Source organism: Perca flavescens, chromosome 2 (genome assembly GCF_004354835.1).
Source record: "Perca flavescens isolate YP-PL-M2 chromosome 2, PFLA_1.0, whole genome shotgun sequence".
Taxonomy (NCBI): domain Eukaryota; kingdom Metazoa; phylum Chordata; class Actinopteri; order Perciformes; family Percidae; genus Perca; species Perca flavescens.
The window spans coordinates 31066844-31091057 of NC_041332.1; the positions used below are offsets into that span (position 1 = coordinate 31066844).

The 24214-nt window shown below is 40.4% G+C and overlaps 1 protein-coding gene across 1 annotated transcript in view; it reads left to right on the plus strand.

The window, feature by feature from the left end:
* Window positions 1-22039, plus strand: part of mtnr1aa (melatonin receptor 1A a) — a 43574-nt gene extending 21535 nt beyond the window's left edge. The window contains exon 2 of the mRNA XM_028597024.1: window positions 20625-22039. Within this exon, the coding sequence (XP_028452825.1) occupies window positions 20625-21493 (869 nt within the window). The 3' untranslated portion in view covers window positions 21494-22039. The remainder of the gene's footprint in view (window positions 1-20624) is intronic.
* The last annotated feature ends 2175 nt before the right edge of the window (window positions 22040-24214 follow it).

Sequence of the window (24214 nt, forward strand, 5' to 3'; positions counted from 1 at the left end):
AAACATGGTTTGCTTTAATTTTGATATGTGCTCACCTTGTCTCAAATCCAAAAAGGAGGCCGAGGGGTCTGTTGCTCCCTGCTGTGACAGTTTCTGAAACTGAGGGCCTTGTGTTTCACAATGTTAACATCTACTGAATCTGACATAACTATAATGTTGACATGATATGTATCGCAACCGAGTGTGAAGCAGTTGGGATGAGGATCAGCACCTCTAAATCTGAGGCCATGGTTCTCAGCAGGAAACCGATGGAATGCCTTCTCCAGGTAGGGAATGAGTCCTTACCCCAAGTGAAGGAGTTCAAGTACCTTGGGGTTTTGTTCGCGAGTGAGGGGACAATGGAGCGGGAGATTGGTCGGAGAATCGGCGCAGCGGGTGCGGTATTGCATTCAATCTATCGCACCGTTGTGACGAAAAGAGAGCTGAGCCAGAAGGCAAAGCTCTCGATCTACCGGTCAGTTTTCGTTCCTACCCTCACCTGTGGTCATGAAGGCTGGGTCATGACCGAAAGAACGAGATCCAGGGTACAAGCGGCCAAAATGGGTTTCCTCAGGAGGGTGGCTGGCGTCTCCCTTAGAGATAGGGTGAGAAGCTCAGTCATCCGTGAGGAGCTCGGAGAGAGCCGCTGCTCCTTTGCGCCGAAAGGAGCCAGTTGAGGTGGTTCGGGCATCTGGTAAGGATGCCCCTGGGCGCCCCCCTAGGGAGGTGTTCCAGGCACGTCCAGCTGGGAGGAGGCCTCGGGAAGACCCAGGACTAGGTGGAGGGATTATATCTCCAACCTGGCCTGGGAACGCGGGATCCCCAGTCGGAGCTGGTTAATGTTGCTCGGAAAAGGGAAGTTTGGGGTCCCCTGCTGGAGCTGCTCCCCCCGCGACCCGACACCGGATAAGCGGACGAAGATGGATGGATGGATGGATGGATGGATGGATGATATGTATCTACCAATGAGCTACCAAGCTACCTATGACGCTGATTAGCCTATTACTGCTAATTATAGACATTATAGCCTATTCATTTAAAATTAAACATGTTTTAAATTAGGCTATTACAATGGTGTGTTGTATGCAAACAGTATTGCTAGTGTTGTTTATTTATTTAGCCTTTAGCTCAGATTACAAGTATAACCAAATTATCATTTGAAAGTGTATGTTCTGCTCTTTCAATGGGTTGTCTCAGTTAGTTTTTAGCACTAACAGTCACGGAGATATTCAAGCAGTTTAGCACCATGGATTTCGTTTTCTAGTTTGTGCTCACCTTTCTTTGAAAATAAGTCAGTTACCAATTGGTTCCCCTCCTTTCGTTTTCTCTCCTCCTCCTCCTGTCATTCCTTTCTTTTTGGTAGCCTGATTTGGCTTTCTTTGAGAAAGACATTTCTAAATCAGAAGTTTGCGCTCCACCAGACGCTCAACTGACCTAACGTAAACAAAATACGTGCAGATGGACTAAACCATTTGGCGCATTAGCAAGGGGTGGGGGAGACCTTAGTCTTTTTTGTATACAAAATGTAGTCAGTCAATCAACCAAGTTATTCAGCCAATACACTAACTTTACATTTCATCTGACATGCATTATGAAATTAAATTAGGAAATGAAAATATCCAGGCGAAATAAAATATATTCCAGACTTTTCAAGGGCCCTCTCTCCCCTTGGGCCCTGGTAATCAGTATCGGTTTTACCCCCAGTCCGACGCCCCTGTGGGCAGGAAGCGTACAGTGAGTTGATACAGTAAATTATAGCGAGCTGTTTAAACTGCGACTAGATATGAGGATAATGGGAGCAGTGACTGAACCAAACGGCAGAGCTGCAGGCTGTTAAACCAAAACAATGAGCTTGAAGACTCTGTAGAGCTGACAGGAACTGCAGAGTCTGCTGATAATTCTCTACTTGTTTGTCCCTCTGAAATTCCCTTTTCATATTACACATCAGTTAGTTGATCCTTTGTTAATTGGGACTGTAACATTGACTTGATGGAAGCAGCTTATATTGATAGGGTAGGACATGTGAGGGGTCAGCAGTAATGCCTTACCTGTCTGACTACTGTCTCCTCAAAGAGCTGTTGGAGGGTTGGATGCTCCCTAACCCCCATCACTTTAGTGCTGTACGGACTTCTCTGTTTAATTCTGATTTCAGTTTCACCGTTAGATTCCCAAACCAAGCTGAGATAATTAGTATTTAGGACATCTTAGTATGCTCTTAATCACAGCATGGTAAACAAACAGTCTGAGTACTTGCAAAAAGTGAAGTCGCAATTGGATCCTATTGCACACAGAATTCACATGGATATCCCAGGACAGATTAGAGTCAATATGTACCCCCAATTATTTGTAAAAATTATCCTGAATTAGTAGTGAAGAGTGATCTCATAGTTTACCTGGATCAAAAATGATTACCTCAGTTTTCTTTGCATTAACAAGGAGATGATGGTCATCACACTGTTTTGACCTCTGAACTGTATACTGAGATGTTGGTGTCTGTGTCCATTAATCCCAGCATGGCAGTGTCATCCGAAAACTTGATGATAAAAGCGTGTTTACACATGCTGCTTATTTTTCTGTGTGTGTACTGTCGGCCTATGAAGCTTCTTCCGACACAGTTTCTTTATGCATAGGATTGTGTGACTGTATACACACTGTATAACTAATGTTTAAGTGAACTTTTCATCATAAATATAATGGGAATGGCTGCACAGGATGTGATGCGAGGTTGAGAGACACATGAATATTGAAAATACTAGTGATGCAAAAACAAGATAGTGGGTTTTTAATATGGGGATTAGTGAGAACATGACATTCTGGCTGCCCTGTATGTGACTTTGAAGCTGAGCTGTTACATGCAGTAAATAGGAAATTAGAGACTGTGTCCAAAGCTTATGCTCAGAGTGACACTCAAAAAAAAGTAAAAGGTAAGATAAGCAGTTAACCACAGCAATAAAATATGGCTCTACTATTTAAAGCCCTCAACTTTTTGGTATGTAAGTCTGAAAACACAGTCAAAAGATGACATTCAAAAAATGCAGAAAGAATTCCAACTATAGCATAAAGAGATTACATTGAGCTCTTTCAGGTCAATTGGGGTCAGATGATGGAAATAACTGCTGCGCAAACCAATCATATCTAATAAAGCTTAACAGATGCTAAAGCTCTGCTACGACCTCAATTTTCCATGGGAACGGCAACATTATATCAAAATATACAAAGGCTTGTTGGCTTTAGGACAGTTACGTAACTCATTACATTATATATTCATCACCTAAAACTATCATACAATTTTTTTTCATGTTATTCTGACAAACAGTAGAGAGGTGTATCATGGGTTTTAATTGCCAATTAAAATGTACAGCGACTATACTGCACTAACCCCCTAACCTACTGCATGCTAACCAGTAAAGCTGTTAACATAGGCAGTGTCATTTATAGGCTAGTCTCGCTTTGCCAGACCTTCCTCCACAGTGCGTCTGACAGAGCAGTAACCAAACCCGATCCCGACAGGAATTAAGATATTTATGTCCGAGCCCGACACAGTTAAAATCTAATTTCTTTCTCATACCAGTGTTCGAATTACGTGGGAGCCAGAGGGAGCCGAGCTCCCATAGAGTGAGGACTGGCTCCCATGAAAGCACCAAAGTCAAAAATTTGAAGGGGTCTCTCATATCTGAAGGTGTCTGCCATATGTGGCATTGTAATTTAATCTTAATCAACGCTCATTATCCATCCCTGTGCGATCTCTTACCATTAAAAGACGTTAAATTAAAATATAGGCTACTACGGACGTAGACCTGAGCCTACCCTACGCTCATGAACGCAGCATGACTACACTTCAACACCACACCAAATGTGGCGGTGCTGCGGTGCAAATTCAACCCATGTTTAGTAGGCTACATGTTAACTCAAAGATTCGCAGAAAAAATATAAACGTTGCAGGCCATTAATCGGCGCGCAAAGTCCTTGAAATCCATTCTGCAGTAAGCATCATATAGCCATGGCAAAAAGAAAACAAAGCAGTTTAATTAATTTTGGTTTTACTAAGAAATTGTGTAGCGATGACGTTAATAGCACAACTAATTCACCTGCTGCAAGCCCTGTTAGCACACCCCTATTTTTTCTATTTTTATTTAATAGCACATGCTATTTTAAATAACTGGACTTTGGGGTCAAGTGTTGTCATATCCGGCCCATGTCCCAGATGTGAAAGCCCCCTTACTGGACTACTGAATATAATAATATTCCATTATATTTTGTATTTTGAATTGTTACCTGCCACCAGAATTTTGTGATTTCCTTGCCATAAATATAGATGTTTTTACCATAAAATGTAAAATATAAAAAGTAATAAGCATTGTTTGCCAGTTACTCACATTAAATGTTTAAAAATCTGTTACATAAGGTACTGCTTATATTATTTCACCACCTGTACGCAAATGTAATTAGTGAATGCACGTGTCCGTGGGTGGGACTCCATGGGCTTGGTAATGTGGGCTGGTGTGGTGACGGTGCCAGGGCTGAATTTTTGTCCCAATCCGCCCCTGGCTGTGGCAACAGATGGCTTTGAGGTACTGTACTGGTAAAACCCTGGAATCATGGTTTCTAATATCAAGATGGAAGTGTTTCACCCAAAACAAAACCCTGAAATTGCACAGCAGCTGTTGCGAGAAAGTGGAGCAAACAGCACACACACACACACACACACACACACACACACACACACACACACACACACACAGATACATGCACGGAATCAGCTGTCTAGTGTGATAAGCTCTTACAGTAACTTCCACCATGTATGAGATTGCCTCCACAACCACTGTAAAGTATAATTGAAAATAACTTGAAATCCAGGCATAAATATTTACTTGTACTTTAAATCACATTTTATGGTGATATATTGTAAATCATTTCTCTAATATACAAAATATATGGTGATATAAATTTAAGCCATACTTCCCAGCCCTATATGCAGCTGCCCTGCACTAGTGTTTTCCAATATGTGGCCAAGTTCACTGTCAGTTAGGAAAGTTATGAGGTTCAGACAGCTGAGTGAAGGTCAAGGAGGTTGATGGGCATTCATAAGCTGTACTAATGCTTGGTCTTTGATATAATTATATATAATATTTCCTTTATTTGTCAAGTATATTTACACATATGAGGAATGTATCTGCATTTAACCCATCCTAAGTAGGGGTGTGACGATACACTGATCTGGATCGACATGTCGATTAAATCCTCATCGATCCAATATCATCGATACAAAGTGAAAATATCGAGACATATCGTCATCTTTAAGATGCGCCTTTATTTTGAAATTCCCCACTTTATATTTCTTCTTTTTATTAAAAGGATTAGTTTATTTTTAATTTAAATGTCTGGAAGAGCTCAGTAATGAAATGCACTAATCATATTTTATTTACTTTTTGTAAATATTCATAAATGTACAGGTTGTGTTAAATGGGCTTCTGTATCGTAAGGGTTACAGGCCTCTGAATTGAATTGTGGCAGACTTTGTGATATCAGTAAATATTGTATTGTTGTCCAAATAATCGATATGAAATTGTGTCGTAATAAAACGTATGATTTACACCCCTAATCCTAACTAATTAGAGGCAGTGGGCAGCCATAGTCCGGCTCCCGGGGACCAACTCCAGTTGTAATGCCAGTATCTTTGTCAACGGCAATTGCAGGAGTTATCTATCATGCATGTCTGAGGTGGGTTGCTGTATGAACTGTAGATCAAATTTTCACGGGGATTTGTATGTTTTTTTTTTAAAGGAGACAGGTTTTTGGTTGTGTGCAGAGATACAGAAAGAGAAAAAAGCAGTGGTCACCATTACACTGTACTCAGACCTATCCTGTGTGTCCTGGTTGAACTTTAAATCTGTCTCCCCCTATCTGGGTCAACCCATCAGCCCCCCACCACGCTCTGCACTGGTCTGCCTTTCAGACAGCCACTCTACTATTCAGACTGGAATCGCTTGTGGAAAACTGAGGCAGGATGGAAGGTGGTTAAAAAGTACCTTTTCATGGTGGGGTCAGCCTTTCAGCAGATAATTTGTCTGTATACTGTTCAGCCGTGCTCTGCTTCCAGTTCGTTCTTTGTATGTTTGAAGGGATGTAAGCATGTAAGGTTGAACTGCTAGCCTTTATTTTTGTGATTGTAACGGTGTGTGCATGTTTCTGTGTTTGTATGTGTAAAGGCCTGTTTTGCAACAATGATGCTTTGACAGTTTTTTAACTACGATTTGGTTTTGAGAAATGGTGCTCTTTTGGAATTTGTGAAGAAAACGTGCTTTCAAAGATCAGCTAAGCTAGGGATGTACCGACTATCGGCCCTGGACGATTATCGGGCCGTTTTTTTGGCAGTTTGCAGATTATCTGTATTGGCGTTTTATTTGCCTAATAACCGATAGTTAATTCATTTAAAAAGTGTGCTACTTTGGCTCCGCTACAGCTCTGTGTCTGTCCCTTTGCTTTGGTTTCACTCACCACTGAGTCTGACTAAATGTCCCACAACACTATCTGACTGTCTTTTATTGTGTATTTTGTTGAAAGTTTCTAATTTATTAAATAATTGCTCAAAGCATTTAAAGGTGCAATATGTAATACTGTATGTAATACTGGCAGCTAGCGGTTAAAATAGTTACTGCACTACCAATTCAAAATACTGGAGAGTCGTCTCCCCCGTCCCCTCCTGCTCAGACTCGAAGTTCACGGAGGTTGCCAGGCTGAGACCGCAGCATTCACAACAATGTTGCTAGACGCTTTTCTCACATAGCCAGACATTACTCACAGCACAGCGGAGTAGCTAACGGTAGATGCTAGTCTCACATAGCCAGACATTACTCCACAGCACAGCGGAGAAGCTAACGGTAGATGCTAGTCTCACATAGCCAGACATTACTCACAGCACAGCGGAGTAGCTAACGGTAGATGCTAGTCTCACATAGCCAGACATTACTCCACAGCACAGCGGAGTAGCTAACGGTAGATGCTGGCTATATTGACAGTCATAAAAGCCCGTGCTCACGCGGAACTCTGTAACCAACTGACAGACACACTTTTTCGGCTTAAAATTACAGTATGAACCGCTAAAAACACAACAACCTCACTGTCCTCTCCACACGCCAGTCAGGCACACTTTCTCCGCTTAGAATTACAATACGAAACGCTAAAAATACCACTACCTTGCCGACGGAACACACTTCATTGGCTTAGAATTACGGCAACAATCGCTAAACACACTGCAAACTCACAGTCCTCTCTTTCTGATTTACAGCCCCCCTCTCGTGGCTTAAAATAACTCACCGTTGTCGGCTCCAGCCGCTGAACAACACGCTGTAAACAGCCATGGGCTGCATGCCTGGTCCTCCCGGTAACGTTAGCAGGGTTAGCATGGCGGCGTTAGTCGGGATCACTTTACTGGCTATGTCTCAATTGTTTTTGCGAGTAACCAACTCGGTACTCTAGCTATATAATTCAATGTGAGAACACAAATGTTGAAATGACAAAAAATGCCCATCCCTAGTAGCTGTGATAAATTAGCCTGAAGCTAATGCTTACCTGTTCAGGAGAAAATAAGCCAACTCTGCGTCCTTTTGGGATCCAAGCTGTCTCCATCTTTCAAATACATCTCCAATATTTACCAGGGGGTTGTTACGTCTCTGGTCACGCAACTGTTAGAAACATGCTGTTTTCTTTTTTTATGTCATGTAGAATCTATCTCCGTTGATCCTGTTTGTTTGTTTGCTGCTTTCATGGCTGTACTAACGTTACAGCTGTAGCGTGCTGGGTTTACGTTTTTACAGGTATATCTGGCAACCCGGCCTGCCTGTCAAACTGGGCCGTTGATAACAACACACAGATCAAAACATAAACATAAATTCCGTCACAGAATGTAAATTTCAAAAAGGAAAAATACTGACATAGCATTGTTGTCAGAAAAGATAGTATTTCAGTTTAACATGTTTCCTTAATATCTGATGAGGCATTGGTGTCATTTTTGGATTTATTACAGTACAAATATTACATATTGGACCTTTAAACAAAGTTTCATGTTGGAGTTTGTAACATTCCAAAATCTTAATTTTGACTTAAAGATCTTAATTTTGTCTGTATGCATATCGGTTCCAAATATCGGTTATCGGTTTCATTAACTACTAATAATCGGTATCGGTATTGGCCTTAAAAAAAACAGTATCGGTCAATCCCTAAGCTAAGCTTCACAAAACACAGTACAAAGATTGTATAATGTGGTATTTGTGCAAAGAAATGTCATGAAAATGGAGAAAGTCGGTCTTAAATCACAAAGGTAATCAGTAGTGAGGCTGTTGCGTTTTCAAAATGTTTGAACAAATTAGACCTAAGACAAATTCAAATTAATTTAAACACAAATAGCGATGTTAATTTAGAAATTTTCTCCCAGTTTACAGATCTGGCAGCGACTAATGGATTAATTGTCTAATCGTTTCAGCACAAATAAGAGACAGAATCAATAAACTGTAAAGAAAACCCAACTTATCGATTGTGCAACCAAAGATTCCAGGTACTTAGTCACACTGTACACCAACATCAGAAACAAATTACCTGCCACCTGGAGGACTGGAAAATCAAAAATCCTCCTGAAGTAATGGTCTGTTTGTACCTTTTACACTAAACTAAGTACACTACATACACTAAACCTGTCAAAAAGTGAGTAATAACTATAATTTTAGTGCACAAGAGAGATAAATTGCATCAAAATGCCATATATTTGAAATGTTTAGATTACACATAAACAGATGTACAAAAGCAGTAGAATTACAGAGTTAACAAAAGTAATACATGATACAATGACAACCAGAAATTAATCTGCAGCAGCAGTCTGGTGTACATGGGGGAAAACGTGACTAAAGAAGACCCACGTCATTCACATGTCCTCGGTATGAAAGAAGTTAAATTCACTTTTGAGACTAGCGTTAGCAAAATAACCTGCACCTGCCACATTAATGATAGTTTGATGTGACTGGAACTCTGCAGAAATACCTTTATTCAAACAGCGGTTTCTGCTGCATTGTCCTACTTTATGTCCTCCTGTTTGTAATCTTAGACAGTGAAAAGAAGACAGAATATGCTGCATTGTCTATGAATAGTTTTTCTCTACTTTATAACGGATGCTGTAGCTGAACCACAGAGTGTGGCTCACTTGGGAGCAGCTGGAGTACTGTAAACCTTAGCAGCACCAGCAGCTACAAGAGCTGTGGCCACATGGTTCACCCAACCCACAGCTCCTCAGGGGATCTAAAGTACAGTATCCCCCATCATCAAGATCAGTGTGACGGAAAGATAAATGTTTGTACATATATGACAATACTGGTGTTTAACACAGATATCAAAGTTGCAAATATAGTTAATTTCCATGCCTGGTCTGACAAACATTTGTAGATTTTGAATATCCTGTTTTGTCACTAGTTAATGACACATGAAGACTGTGTAATCAGATTGACAACATGACATTGGACAACTTGTCTAGGGGGCTTTATCTGGAAGAAGTGACTGGACCTGTCAGGCTGTGGCTGACATCCAGTTTGACACCACCCTTGGTGTTTTGTCATCTCTGCTCCCTTGCCAGAGAAATTAAGTGTGGCGGACAGGTATTTTCACAACACATGATCCTCAACAAAGCAGTGGTGGCTGTAAGAAAAAGGCCCAGCAATTTAGGATTGAGACTGCTTCGTTAGGTGTTTTTAAGGTAAGCCAACGAGGTTGGCCAGTTTGGCGGTACACCTCACTGGATCTGAGATGTTGTTAACATATCACTCGCTTTCTAGTGCCCACAGGACATCATAACACTGCCAATTAGAAGAGAAGCTCATTATTCTTTCCTTAAATAAAGACAAAATACTAACTTGAGATCTGTAATGTGTAGCTGTTAGCAAAACTCCTTTCTTATTGGTGACAGAAAATGCACCAATGTTTCAAAATGTGTGCTGGACAAAGGGCACTTGTGCACTAACCTAGGAGTATCTCGAAGGAATCTCCTACCCAATGGGAAAACCTTCTCCCTCTGATGACATAATGACACAGGAACACATTATGGATGTCAGGAGTCAGGACATAACCTTCAATTTAAACATAGGTCATTCTTTGAAAAACAAACCGTTCTGATTAAAACGTGATTCTGACATTTAAATTATCTCCAGGCTACTTGTGTCCACCTGCTTTATGAAAACAGCCGTGATGCTTGATGCGAGCTAGAACCACATTTGCAGTGCTAATGCTGCTTTTCATTTCCATGTCAACAGTGCTTCCTTTTTCACTATTCTCTCAGCAGATGAAAATACTTTGTTGAATACAATAATGGAGAAGTCTATTTTGTCTTCCAGCATACTGTACATGTTTTGTTATTAATGTATTGTACACTCTGTGTTTTTGTACTTAATCCTAGACACTTGGAATAGCTTCTGTAAGAGAAGGTAGAGATTAAACCTGGTGTGAGTCAATTATCCATGCCTCTCCCTCTCTCTCTGTTTTTATTCTGCATGTCTCTACCTCTTTCTCTTTGGATTATTATTAATGCAGTTCAAGTAAAATTCCAACATCACAGTTGTTGTTTTGTGTGCATTTTGTCACATTTCTGTACACACCCCGAAGGTGCCATGATAATCCGATCTGTGGCTGGGATATATTTTCAGTGAATTCGATAATACCTCAATAAATGCCCCCAACACTAAGTCACAGTCACACAAAAACACATTATATCCATATATATTTATTCAAGGCTTTCGAATTTGTTTGCACAGTTGCTGATGGTTGAATCAGTCAGTAGCTAAGTAATGATGAAAGAAAATTTCCAAGAATGATTTCTTAGAAAGAAAGAAAAGGTGCAGAAAGGTAAAAAAAAAAATCATTAAGGGCTCTGAGTTTAACATGTTTATCCAAGTGCATCTGCTATTTATGTTCAAAAAGGTGCAGCGGTATGCACAAATGGATGGGTGTGGAGATTTATTTTTACTCTCAGTCAGTCGCATTCCTTAATTAAAACTTATTTAAACTGCTGTGTCGATGACAGTGGTGCATGATGAAAAAGGTCTCACCAAATGGAGATAAACATCCAAGTAGGAAACAACTTGTTTTGTTCTTTGAGGTTCAGAGTGGCGAGATACATTAACCAGGAGAATAACAGGTTATACATTTTGATGTGCACTGAAACGTTTTTGTAGTTATTTTGCAGCAGTCTGGGGCTTTGACTGCTGCAAAGGAAAACAATAAATTACCATGTGCAATAATGCTGCATTTTGCCGTGACACTTTCTAATTGGCTTTCTTATGATGGTTGTAGAGATTTGATTAATTTTAAGGGAAGTCTTTCAGCATAAAAGACCCATTTTAAGCAACATAAATGCCTCGCCTTATGCTGCCTCGTGTGCTTGGAACTGCCCTCTCTTCCTGCCACTTCTTCCATCATTTGCAAAGCGCTGGGTGTGACTATACCAAAGCACCCAGGGCTCAACGCCAACTTTTTAAAGTGGTCAGCTTTCAGCTTTTCGTTGCCGAAATTGACAATACAGTTGCCATGTTTTAAACTTCCTATATTTGGAGCAATTCATTTCTTATGTAACTACACATTATTAAACACATTTTAATAATGTTGCAATTTAATTTCCCATCCCACTCAAATAAGGGTGCAATGGATCACAAAACTCACGGATCAGATCACGGTTTTGAGTCATGGATCTGATACATTTTCGGATCAGCACAAAAAACAATAATTACTTATTTCACCAGTAAATTGCTGTTAAAAGGCAAAAACAGATGAGAAAAGGGTATTTTACAATAACTTTGAATGCACCACAAGATTTACCAGTTTACCAGTAAATGCAACATTTAGTCCCATCTGTGTTGTCTTTCGGACAACAGCAGTGACCAGTGCTAGTTTGTGTCTTTTAGCTCATAGCTTTAGCGGCAGACGGTTGTACGTCCCACTGTTGGAATCCTCTACAGTGAAATACACTTTTACACCATTTAGCTGTCAGCTGTAACCGTGTTTCTACTGTGGCTAACGGTAGGCTAACGTTACCTTCTGCCAAGTGTAACATGTTATTATTGTTTACTAGCATGACATGCAGCAATGCTTCTGTTGCCTTTAACGTCTGTTTCGGAGCATCAGAGAGCAGCACAGACATTTTGGTGGCACCGTAATGCGGCACCGAAATCCGCGTGGCTATTCTGTCTGGTAGATACCAGGCACCGTAGGCACCATATTATCACCAGATTTTAAGATGCGCCGTTAACGTGAACAGAACATTGCGTTGCTTGTATCTTTTCATGGCAAACGTGTGTGTGTGTAGAAAGAGGTCGCACAGCGGCTGAAATGTTGTGTTGCAGAAAAACGTAGTGTTTAAACTTTACGGAGACAACCAAATAACATATTGACTTCTTTTGAAATAAGATTTTCCAGTTTTGTAAGTTTTGATTTGTTTATGTATATTTTTAAATATATAAACACAAATATTGAACAGGTGGTTGCCAAAGGGGGCAACCAGAGGCCACACACAGTTGCCAATTGATTCAATCTCATTGCCAAGGGCAACCGGGGAACTGTTACTGTTGAGCCCTGGCACCATAGTACATTTCAAGGTCAGGAAAATACCCACATCTTTGTCTTATAGCACCATTCTTTGCACTGCCATTTGGAATTGAAATTCATAAAATGAGATGTTCATTTGACTCTACATGTAGTGTCATAATAAATTGTATGTATTCCTGACACATTGAAATGTATTCATATTCCTGGGGTGTTTTTTCTCACATCGAGCCTCAGTCTTACAGCATGCTACACTGCTCAAAATCTTAAATTAAACTGAACACCAACATTCTCCCTACTGATAAAATATTATCAGAACTTGTTCCTTCCACTTAAAGAAGAAGCATCAAATTCATACTAAATGGGATTAAAGTATAAGTTTAGTTTAAGTGATTTTCTGAAGTTTGACTTAGATTTCTTTAGGAAATACACATATTTGCACAACTTTGGAAGGAAAAAGGACCCTAAACATACATAGACGGTTTGTTAAGCTTTAGGTTTTATTTGATTTTGTCTGGACTTGAAAACAAGATCTGAATTGGATTGTTTTTTGTAGGAAAGTGGAATGTGTAGGTCTGGGGTAGGATGGTTACAAAACAAATTAAAGCTGCGAGCAGCGATGGACGGGCCCTCGTGCCTCTGCGCGCGTCAGGGTTACCGGCAGACGCCGCTCCTTGCGACCGAGCATTTGCACGGCACTCAGACACCGCAAATCGCCAACAATGAAAAGGGAACTCCCCGCTGAGTTCAACAATAACTCACACAAGACTCTACGTCATACGGTTCATTAGCTGTGAAAAGGGGGCGTGGCTTAAACATAGGGGGCGGGCCAAACCATGACCAATGAAGAAGGAACTCTCTGCTGAGTTCAATGACACCTCACACAAGACTCTACCTTAGATGGGTCAGCATTTATGAAAGGGGGCGTGGCTCAAACATAGGGGGCGGTTCAAACCATCACCAATGAAGAAGGAAGTCTCTGCTGAGTTCAATGATACCTCACAAAAGGGTCTACCTTAAACGGTTCAAATGTTATGAAAAGGGGCGTGGCTTAAGCATAGGGGGCGGGCCAAACCATCACCAATGAAGAAGGAACTCTCTGCTGAGTTCAATAATACCTCACACAAGGATCTACATGAAACAGGTCATTAGTTATAAAAGGGGGCGTGGCTAAAGCTTAGGGACGGGTCAAACCATCACCAATGAAGAAGGAACTCTCTGCTGAGCTGACAAATGGGTGGCGTCTCTTTGCCGATATATTCTTCAGACATTTAAGAGAGATTAGCACTTTCATTTCAAGACCTGCATTTTCTTTCTATCTTTGGAGTGAAATACAATGTTCAACATGGTACCGGTGCAGATACTTTCTGTACTGTTTTTTTTGGATAAATGAAATGTTTTGTCAAAGGTCATTTGGCATATACAAAAAATATATAATGTCTCACACAAGGGTATACCTTAAACGGTTGAAATGTTATGAAAGGGGGCGTGGCCTGAGTAAGTGGGCGTGGTTAAAGTATAGGGGGCTCAGTATCACATGTTGACCACACATAAGTTTCATGTAAATCAGATGATGTTTGTCATATAAGGTGCATTTCCTGTTGCCAGCGGGGGGCGCCATGACCAAAAGTAAATTTTGGCCTGTAGGTGTCCTCAGGCCTGGACCCTTGTCAATCGTGAGAAATTTCGGGCAGATACGACATCGTACACTCAAGATACAACAACTTCTTTGTTCATCGCTAAACACTTGAAATGGCTGCCACGCCACGCCCACACCATCTGACGAAAAGTTTTTCTTTTAATAACTTTTCATCTTTAAGGTGTTGGGATGGTACAGACCAAGTTTGAAGTCCATCGGATGAAATCTCTAGGAGGAGTTTGTTAAAGTATAGCACCTTGACTTTTAGGCCTACTTCCTGATGCCACTAGTGGGCGCTATGACTTTAAGTAAATATCGGCCTTTATTTGTCCTCAGGGTTGGACTATTATGAATCCTGAAAAGTTTCAAGCCAGTTGGACAATGTACACTTGAGTTACAAGGAATCCAAGGACCACTGACAGAACTACAGAGTTTGCTGAGATGGCGCCTTTCGAAACAGTCAGAGCAGCACTTGCTTGGCGGCAAAACATTGATCTGATATAATAAAAAATTTAACTCATCAGCTGTAATCCAAAGCAGACTGGAGAAAACAAACAGCTTACAAGCAGTCTAACAACATTTCTGCTGTAAAGCGTGAAGGTGGCAGTCTCTTGCTGTGGGTGCTCTTTTCAGCACAGATGGACAGGACTTGTGAGGTTGGATAAAGAAAAGCAGCCAATTGTTTACCCTGAAGTTTGTGTTCCCACTGGAGGGATATACAGTCAATTCAGTCATGACTATGCATTCACAGTTTTATTAAATTAAGCTCAGTTCTTGGTTTTAACTTAATTTGGGGTTAATGCACAATTATGGGGAATAACAGGATGATTGGTCAGCCCTGTGGCTTTGCCAGTGTTTGTATTGTGAAATGGAAGCGCAAGAGCAGCTGATTGGGGGAAATTAAAGTACACTGATTTAGTGAGTGGTTTCTGTGTGGATATAATGAGTGGAAAGGTGGTTAACTGATTTAATTTTTTTTTGGTAAAATGTGTGAATATAGCAGAGCCAAAAGGTGAAGCTTAATGATTAGATGAAAGTAGTCAATAAACAAGTAAAGCAGAAGATTTATAAATAAATAAATAAAATAGTCTCCCCTGACTGCACTTACGCTAAGCTTCATATCAAATTGAAGCCCTTCCATATCACTGCATTGTCTCTAGGACAAGAAAGTGACAGTCCTGGTATGACCCAGTAAAAGCCAGGTCTTAAATCCCTTTGGAAAATCTGTGGAAAGACCTCAGTACAGCTGGTCACAGGCGCTTCACTTCACACTTGACTGAACCGGAGTAACTATGCTCTGAAAAAATGGGACGACAGGCTGATTCAGACTCAGAGGTGTCATTACTTAAATTGTTAAAACAAGACCCCATAGCAGTAAAATTAACAAGCAAAAAAGAAATAAAATACCAACGGAAATAAAAATTAAAAAGACTTAAAAACACAAAATTACAAATACGAGACAAAAGCAAGTTTAAACAAGTGAGTCTTCAGCTACTTTTTAAAGGCATGAACAGAGACCACAGAACGTAGTTACAGTAGCCCAAAAATCCCCCACCATATTCCATTTTAGAGATTATGCTGCCACACCATGAATTGTGAACAAGGTTGAATTGGCTGGCTACTGTCCAAATGCACTGTATATCTTTTCAGCTAGCCAGTAAAGTCCCAATTCATTGTAAGCTACAGTGGGCAAAATGCTCAGATGGGCTTCACTTGGACCTAAATCGGTTGAAAGTGTGGGATTGCAGAAATGGAAAAAGGGACACAGGACCAGGCCATATCTGTCCTCAAGCCAAATGAAAACTCAGAATGATGTGTCAATCACAGGACAAATGACAGAGACAGTGAGGGAGAGAGTCCAACAGCCAAAAGAGCCAGCTGCCTGTAGGCCTTTCATGACATGACCTTGTCAAGGTCAAGGCTGTTAATACTGTGTGAATTGAGTTTAAAATCCTGTAAAATATATCTTACAGTAGTGAATAGCCAAGGAAAGAGAAGGGAGCCCCTTAAAGATGGCTGTTTGCACGTTGGGTTAGGGTTAGAGGGTGTGAACACCTTCTTTGAACATGGAAAGCATGTTGTCATTGGGCTGTATGCATGAGTTTACACACATATTTACTTGTTTTTGTCATTTAGGAGGACCTTGCTCTGACTTAAATTAATTCCTAGTCTAACCCTAACTAATCACTACATCCCCATCCCTAAGCTTTATCAATAACCAACCCTTAACCATCAAATGTTATGGTTAGTCTATGATGTTAAGCTGCCATATTGTCAATGTGAGACTGTGGTCCCCACAAGGTTGATAAAACAAGGTGAGACTTACACACATTTGCACATAAAGCTGCAATATTTATTCTTGTTTTATGTTAGCAAACCAAATGGTTATTGGTAATGTGAAAGGGATCTCTGTTGTGATAACCCACAAAAGATTAACACCTGATTCTGCAGTTTCCTTCAGCTTAAGGGAGTGTTATAGCTAGGTTCTGTAGCATGTGACGTATTGTTTCCAGTCACATCAGGCAGCTGTTTCAGAAAAAATAACATGTTAAACCCACAGTATGCCACTAAATGCCAGATAGACAAAGGTAGTGACTGGCTGTTGAACATATATAGGAGCATTTAGCTACTGAAGTGCCAAATATTTCCATTATAAGTTGGTGGAGACCAAATACCGAGTTACAAGGAGAGTGACTTACTTCAAATAAATGTTATCATTCCTTTGTTTGTTATCGTTCCTCTGTGTTTGCTGGATGTGTAAATAGGCAACTAGTATCTAACATGTATGTTATCCACAAAAACCGTACAAGGTGAAATATATATCAGTGTTGTGTTTACAGCTTGTTTCACTGGATCCATGTGTCTGAAAAAATCTAAATCGCTTTCAACCATCACAGTTAAATGCCTAAATCCTACACAACTATTAACCTAAAGATAATTATATCCATAATCTTATAAGAGGTATCCTTTTTTCGCCAGTAGTGGCACTATAGAGTAGTGTATTGATGATGTTTTTTGTGTATATCTTGTTTATTACTCCCACACACGTTCTACATCTACACGTACATACATGAGCACAGGGGAGACAAGACAACTCCATAGGGTGTGTTTAACCCTTAAATAGGAAAAAAGTGTTGTAACTCCTAAGGTCCTCACAAAGATAGCTCTGAATGTTTTTTTCAAAAATCCTGAATAAAAATGAAAAAATACCTTCAATTGTTCTATGCTACTACTATGCTATTCCCTAAAGTGATCTAATATAATTGAGTAAATGTTCTTTTTGGGATCATTGATTCACAATTAGAGCAGTCCAGATTATTATGGGATGGATTCAAATGTAGCAGATTTGTCAGCTAAACATTCATTCTGTGAACTCTACTCCAGCATAATATAACAAAAAACGTTTTAAGATTAGTAATGCTGTTTACGCCAAATTCCTACCACACCTATCTTATGTAACTTAAAAATAGTAACAGACAATTTTTGCCTCTTTTGGTGAGTGTTTTTCCTAAATGGTTTACAGATTTCTAGGTATTCTTTTATTCCATTAATATCTGAAATAGCTTAAAAATTGTGCATATAGCTGCCCTAAATGAGAAGAAAAAAATGTCCCTGGGTGAGCATGCCTCGGTGTCCCCTAGGTTTGGGCTGAGCCCCAAATGTTTATGACTTCTGGCTCCGCCCCTGGTTGTCCTTGTAAATATAATACATTAAATGAAATGAAAATAAAAGCACACGCACACACAAGCATACAGTAAAGCTCTCTAGCAGACATGGGATCTTGTGTCAACAGCAGGTGCACCTATTACCCTATAGAGGGCAGCTGAATGACAGATATAAAAAGACAAAACTTAATGAATAGCCCCCTATGATCCCTGGCAGCAGATTGGTTGGTATGTTCAATGGGAGCCCAACGAGCTTATCAGTATAGTGCTTCTCATGCTCAGGAGAGAATGACAGATCTGTCTGCAGGTCGTGGGAGTGTGTCTGATACTGACAGTCCATCAGCACAGAAATGAAATTGCCTCTTGCACTGCAGTCAGTCCCTCCAGGAATTTGCGATGTCGTGATCACAACAATTAACGCAAATTCAACCAATCATCGTGAATTCAGTGTGACTCGCAAATTTGACCAATTACCGGAGTTTCCCGCAACTTCAACCAATCACATCAGTCCCACGTGCCAGACCTTGCGTCAGTATGTGACGCTGAGAGCCACTGACCAAGAACATCTGATATTTACCAACAAAAATATTTTTCAAGAATTATACCAACAACAAAAAAAATCGCAACTTCATTGCAACAAAAATACAAAAGACATTGCAACTTTTATCGCAATTTTTTACAAAAGCTCCCGCAAAATCAGGCATTTTGGGCCGCAACAATCTCAAAAAAAGGCCGCAAACTGCTGGAGGGACTGTGCAGTGATTGCAGAGATATACGATGCGCTTAGTTTCCATTTGACATGCAGTAAATGCATCTTGTCATCTGTGACAGGGTGTTGTCACATAGGCAACTAGGTCTGGACTTGTCATTAGGCACTATAATATGGTACTCCCTTCTATACATACAACAAATTACCCTAATATATAAGTGACAGCTGTGAAAATCGATGTTAGGATCCTCCAGCATACTCATGACAGGCCACTCAACGGTAAATAATGCTAAAATGGTCTGCATAATGAAGGAAAGCTGGGGACACAAAGCAGTGTATGCCCACACAGTGAGGCTGTTTCCACAGAGTTTTTACTCTTTTGTCCCTTAAATGCATGCCATGTCTTTCCATGTGCAACAGTGTGTTCTCCAACAAGCCATGTCTAATTTCCCCATCAGTTTGGGAACAAAGAATACACTTGTGAGCCCTTATATACCAACCGGCCTGTATATGATGTCCTTAGTAGTCCTGCATTGCCAGACCTATCTCCACAGCGCTGTGGCGTAAGGTCTGGCTACACCACACATCCACTGAAAGATGGGGGAAAAAAGCTCTGAGCTTTTTGAATTTCATTGAACCAATCACAATCCCCTTGGGTGGTGCTAAGCTCTGGACGCAGCAACAGTGGCTCTGCAATATAGTCTCGGGCAGGAACTTTTTTTTTTTGGTGGAACAGTTGCACCCCGCAAAAGAAAACACCACATAACTAATTAAATGAAGTTAACTGTTCACACAATACAGTAACGTGAGCTAATATTTAAATTAGCTGGCTACATGGTTAAATGTAATTTGCTCGCTGTGTGCACTTCGTCTATAGCAATCTCCAACAATCTGTCCCCAAAAGCCCCAGTTAGATAATAAATGCCAATATATATTCTTTGTATATCTTTACAATCATTTACTGAAAGAACAAAGTAAACCCGCCTTATTGCATGATCCAATTTTTCCTACACAACTTGCCATTTTCAGTGTGTAGCTTGCTAGCTCAAAGTTTTTTGTTAATCCTAAGTGAAAAGATTTTAAGATTGGCAACAAAAAGAGAGCGCCGAAATGTACTGACGTTGACCCAGACTAATTATTATAGTGACAGGGATCCCCTCCCTTTCATTATTCATCATCAAAAAGGTGACAAATGAATGCAAGTTGAAGTTTATACACACCAAATCATTGGGGGGGGGAACTACCAAATGTGTTTATACATTCACACAAGCGCACATACGCATAAGCAAGACAAATTTTGAAGAAGCATTTCCTCTCAACATCCAGCCTTGAGACCCTTTCCCTGTGGCTTATGTAACTAAGTAGCAACAAAAACAAATGGATGTATCAAAAGGTGCTGGTATTATTTGCATGTTTTAGCATATTTACAAATCATTTATACTTAAATTTCTGCCAGCCATAAGATAGCTAGGACTAGGACTGCCCTTCCTGCCTGGAAGCTTTTGCTTTTAAATGTCAGTGCTTTTATTTTAAACTGAAGAGCCTTGAACATTGATTTAGATCATCACATGAAACGTGTGAAAGTTTTACATTTGTTAAAGTTATTGCTCTGTGATAATGCAGTTACCACTCCACTTTATTTCCCAAATTATGAGTTTCTGGCTTAAGATATCTGACAAAGATGGCAATACATCTTAACCCAAGCTTGAAATTGTCATGTCAGAAAACACCTGAGTGACATTACAGATGTTTTTTCTATGATCATGTTTTCTACTATGTCTTCTGTAAGTTGACATTTGTTCTATACTTTTTATACTATAGCTTTCTCCATACTGAAATAAAGGGCTGCCAATAAGGGGTAGGAAAGCAAATATGCTAAAACTATTATACAGTATATAAAACCAAAATATTGGTACAGTCCTTTTATCAGGCAGACAATTGGCATTCTTTTGGTTCTCTCTGTCTTGTTCATTTGGATGACCAATCCGCTCTGCTTCTGTTGGCAATGACTCACGTTGTCCTCCACTGTCTCTCCTGTGGGTGTGTGTTTTGTCTGTAGGGAACATATTTGTGGTGAGCCTGGCAGTGGCAGACCTTGTGGTGGCCATCTACCCTTACCCTCTGGTCCTCACCTCCATCTTCAACAATGGCTGGAACCTGGGCTACGTTCACTGCCAGATCAGCGGCTTCCTTATGGGCGTCAGCGTCATCGGCTCCATCTTCAACATCACCGGCATTGCCATCAACCGCTACTGTTATATCTGCCACAGCCTCAAGTATGATAAACTGTACAGTGACAAAAACTCAGTCTGCTATGTGATGTTAATCTGGGCGCTGACTGTGGTGGCCATCGTGCCCAACCTGTTTGTGGGTTCACTTCAGTATGACCCACGGGTTTATTCCTGCACATTCGAGCAGTCAGCCAGCTCAGCGTACACTATCGCAGTGGTTTTCTTTCACTTTATTTTACCCATCATGATTGTCACATACTGCTACCTGCGCATTTGGATACTGGTCATACAGGTGAGGAGACGAGTCAAGCCGGACAACCGGCCCAAGCTAACGCCACATGATGTTAGAAACTTTATCACCATGTTTGTAGTGTTTGTGCTCTTCGCCGTTTGCTGGGCACCGCTCAACTTCATCGGTCTGGCCGTAGCGATCAAACCAGAGGTGGTGGTTCCCCTCATCCCTGAGTGGTTATTTGTGGCTAGCTACTTTATGGCCTACTTCAACAGCTGCCTTAATGCCATTGTGTATGGTGTGCTGAACCAGAACTTCAGGCGGGAGTACAAGCGCATTGTAGTGTCAGTGTGCACAGCACGCATCTTCTTCCAGGACAGCTCCAACGATGCAGGGGAGAGGCTCAAGTGTAAACCGTCACCCGTCATGACCAACAATAACCAGGTCAAGGTGGACTCTGTCTGATCCAGAACTCAGAGGAATACTGAGCGGACATTAAAAGATGTGCGGTGACTGAGAGTAAAAAAAAGAAAAAGGCAGAGTGAGAAAAACTACCAAATATTAATATAAAACAGCTTCTATACTCTGAGCTGTCTACAGACGTTGATATGGTGCTATTGGACCTCTGAACAATCACAGTAAAAACAGGGGTGCATATTATCTTTGTCTCTTGTTTGACTGTAGTACAGTAAATATGACGTACATTTTGTTTTCCTGTTTACAGTGATGATATAAATGTATTATGCATTATATAAGTATTTATTTTGTATGACATGTCATGTAGATATATGGTAAGATACATCAGGTTCCAGTTAAATGAAGACAACATTATATCAGGCCAATAGAAACATTCTACAAAACTTGATTAAAAATATATATAGACATTCATAAAGTTTTACAAATGGAGTGCAATGTGGGTTGCTGCTGTCGTATTATACCCTGTAATACATAAGTGGAATATATATTTTAGCGCTTTTCTCTCTCTCTCTCTCTCTCTCTCTCTCTCTCTCTCTCTCTGTCTCTCTCTCGCGCTGCCACCTTGTGAGCTCATTATACTGTATGCATGGATATGCAGGAATTGTTCATATACAAAATAAAACCTTATATTGATGGAGTATCTGCTTAAGTCCTGTGTCTAATGTACTCACAAATTGAAGTTTATTGTAAATGCATGCAGTATTTCTGGATTATAACTTTGGTCTTTTTCATATTTTTAACCATTACTCCTAACCATTATCATAACAATGTACTCTCCATAGCAATTCCTGAGATCTCGGTACACAGCTTCACTAAAAAGAACTTCAGTGGGGGCAAGAAATACTAACTAACTTAGATTATTGAAACAAAATAACCACTCGGTGCAGACGGAAATTGTATGTGTAAGCAAGTACAGTACATCACAGTTAAACCAGGAAGGTGGTCTCTAAACACCACCGTTTTGATAGGCCGCAATCCCAGCAGTAACCTTACAGCTTGTAGGTGCGGGGACTGCCTGTTAGCCATGGATAGGGACTGTAACTTTAGCTGCTAGCTTGAAAATGCCGCTCGTAGCTCTTGCTAGTTTGCACTAATCCTGGTAAAGTACGTGATTGTTGACCTTTCTGGATGATGTTTTTCCTGAAAAGGCAATCTTGAAAATGAAGTTAATACAGCCACACAGTCTTCTTGGCTACCTGCCACCATTTACTGCTCTAACGGTTTATCAATACTCTCTATTGTTGAATGAACTGAAGTCTTCTTCCTCCCTCGCTGACAACTTTCGCAGGCCGCTTCAACTAGTGGAAGGTATTCGCGAATGCCCGGAAGATGTGAGGAAATCATCCCACCCACGACTCATCAAAATATGATTGGCTAAGACACCTGTCCCTATCAAATGCATGCCCGCATTCACTTGCATTACACAGGCATTCGGTCCAGCTACTGAAGGCCCTGCCTTCACCCAGATACCAGCAGAAGAAAAATTGTGATTGGTCCATTTCCACGAACGTTATATTGAACCACCAAAAATAAGTGAGTTAACAATTATCTAGATATTATTACTATCATTTCAGTGAATAAAAACAGAAAAATAAATACATAAATAAATAAATAATTTAAGAGTACAAAAATGATTTCAAAATTTTATCTTAGGCCTTCACTGAATACCTAAATTATGTTGTCTGGCTGATCCTCTAGATTCATAATTATGCCAAGGATTAACTATGACAGCTCTGCAACAAATCTGCCTGAGTAATGTGATTTTATCCGAAGTGGAAAACAACAAATGAATATAATAGGGCTGATGTCAGACATTTTTCCTCTGTTTTGCCTGTCTCATATTTGTGGTAGGGTAACACTTAAGCTATCAGGTTCTGCCTGCAAGCAAATTTCAAGGTGAACATATATAGGTGTTGGGCACCAGTGTACTATGGAAACTCTTCTGCATAGGAAGCACGGACTGTGTTGCCTACTTCACATCATCTTTTGCATGTGTGTTGCATAGCATGCATAGGCAACCCGGTTAGTCTAACACAGACAAAAGCATCATGCATCACAGAGGAGAACGGCCCAACTATGTATTTGAAATCTACTTGGCTTATATAATGGCCGCTGAACATCATCCTCAAAGCAAAAAGCTGAAAGAGCCAGCTCCCAGCAGTCTCCCTTCCCCCTTCTCTATCTGCTTAATCCCAAGAGCTGTGTGGGGTTATAAAATGACTGAAAGGGTTGTGGATGACCAAATGTAAAAAATTACAGGGATTTACACTGCCCCCAAACAGTTATACTGTAATCTGGGCCCACATATCTTTATAGCCCAGGATATACAACAATAAAGAAGAGAAAAGTCAGGTGTTACATGATCAATGGCACTGACTTAGGCTCATCTTCCATTACTGATTTGATACCAAGAAAAGAACAAAGAATGTGTGCTTTACTGTGGCAAGGACATAGATCAAAGCTCTAGCAGAACAAATCCTTCGAAAAGCCGAACACAACAAAGACCACACTGCCTTGAGCGCCTTTACAAGACAGGAGCTTTTTGTTTTTTCAGTGGAAACTATACTTCAACATCAACGTCGTTGACTTGTGTTGTCCCCCAGGGGTTGATTTTAGGGCCTTTATTCACTTTTGAGCAGCAGATCTCTTAAAAAACAAAACAAAACTACTCTTCATGACTACATTACACAAGAGTGAGTGGGAAAATGT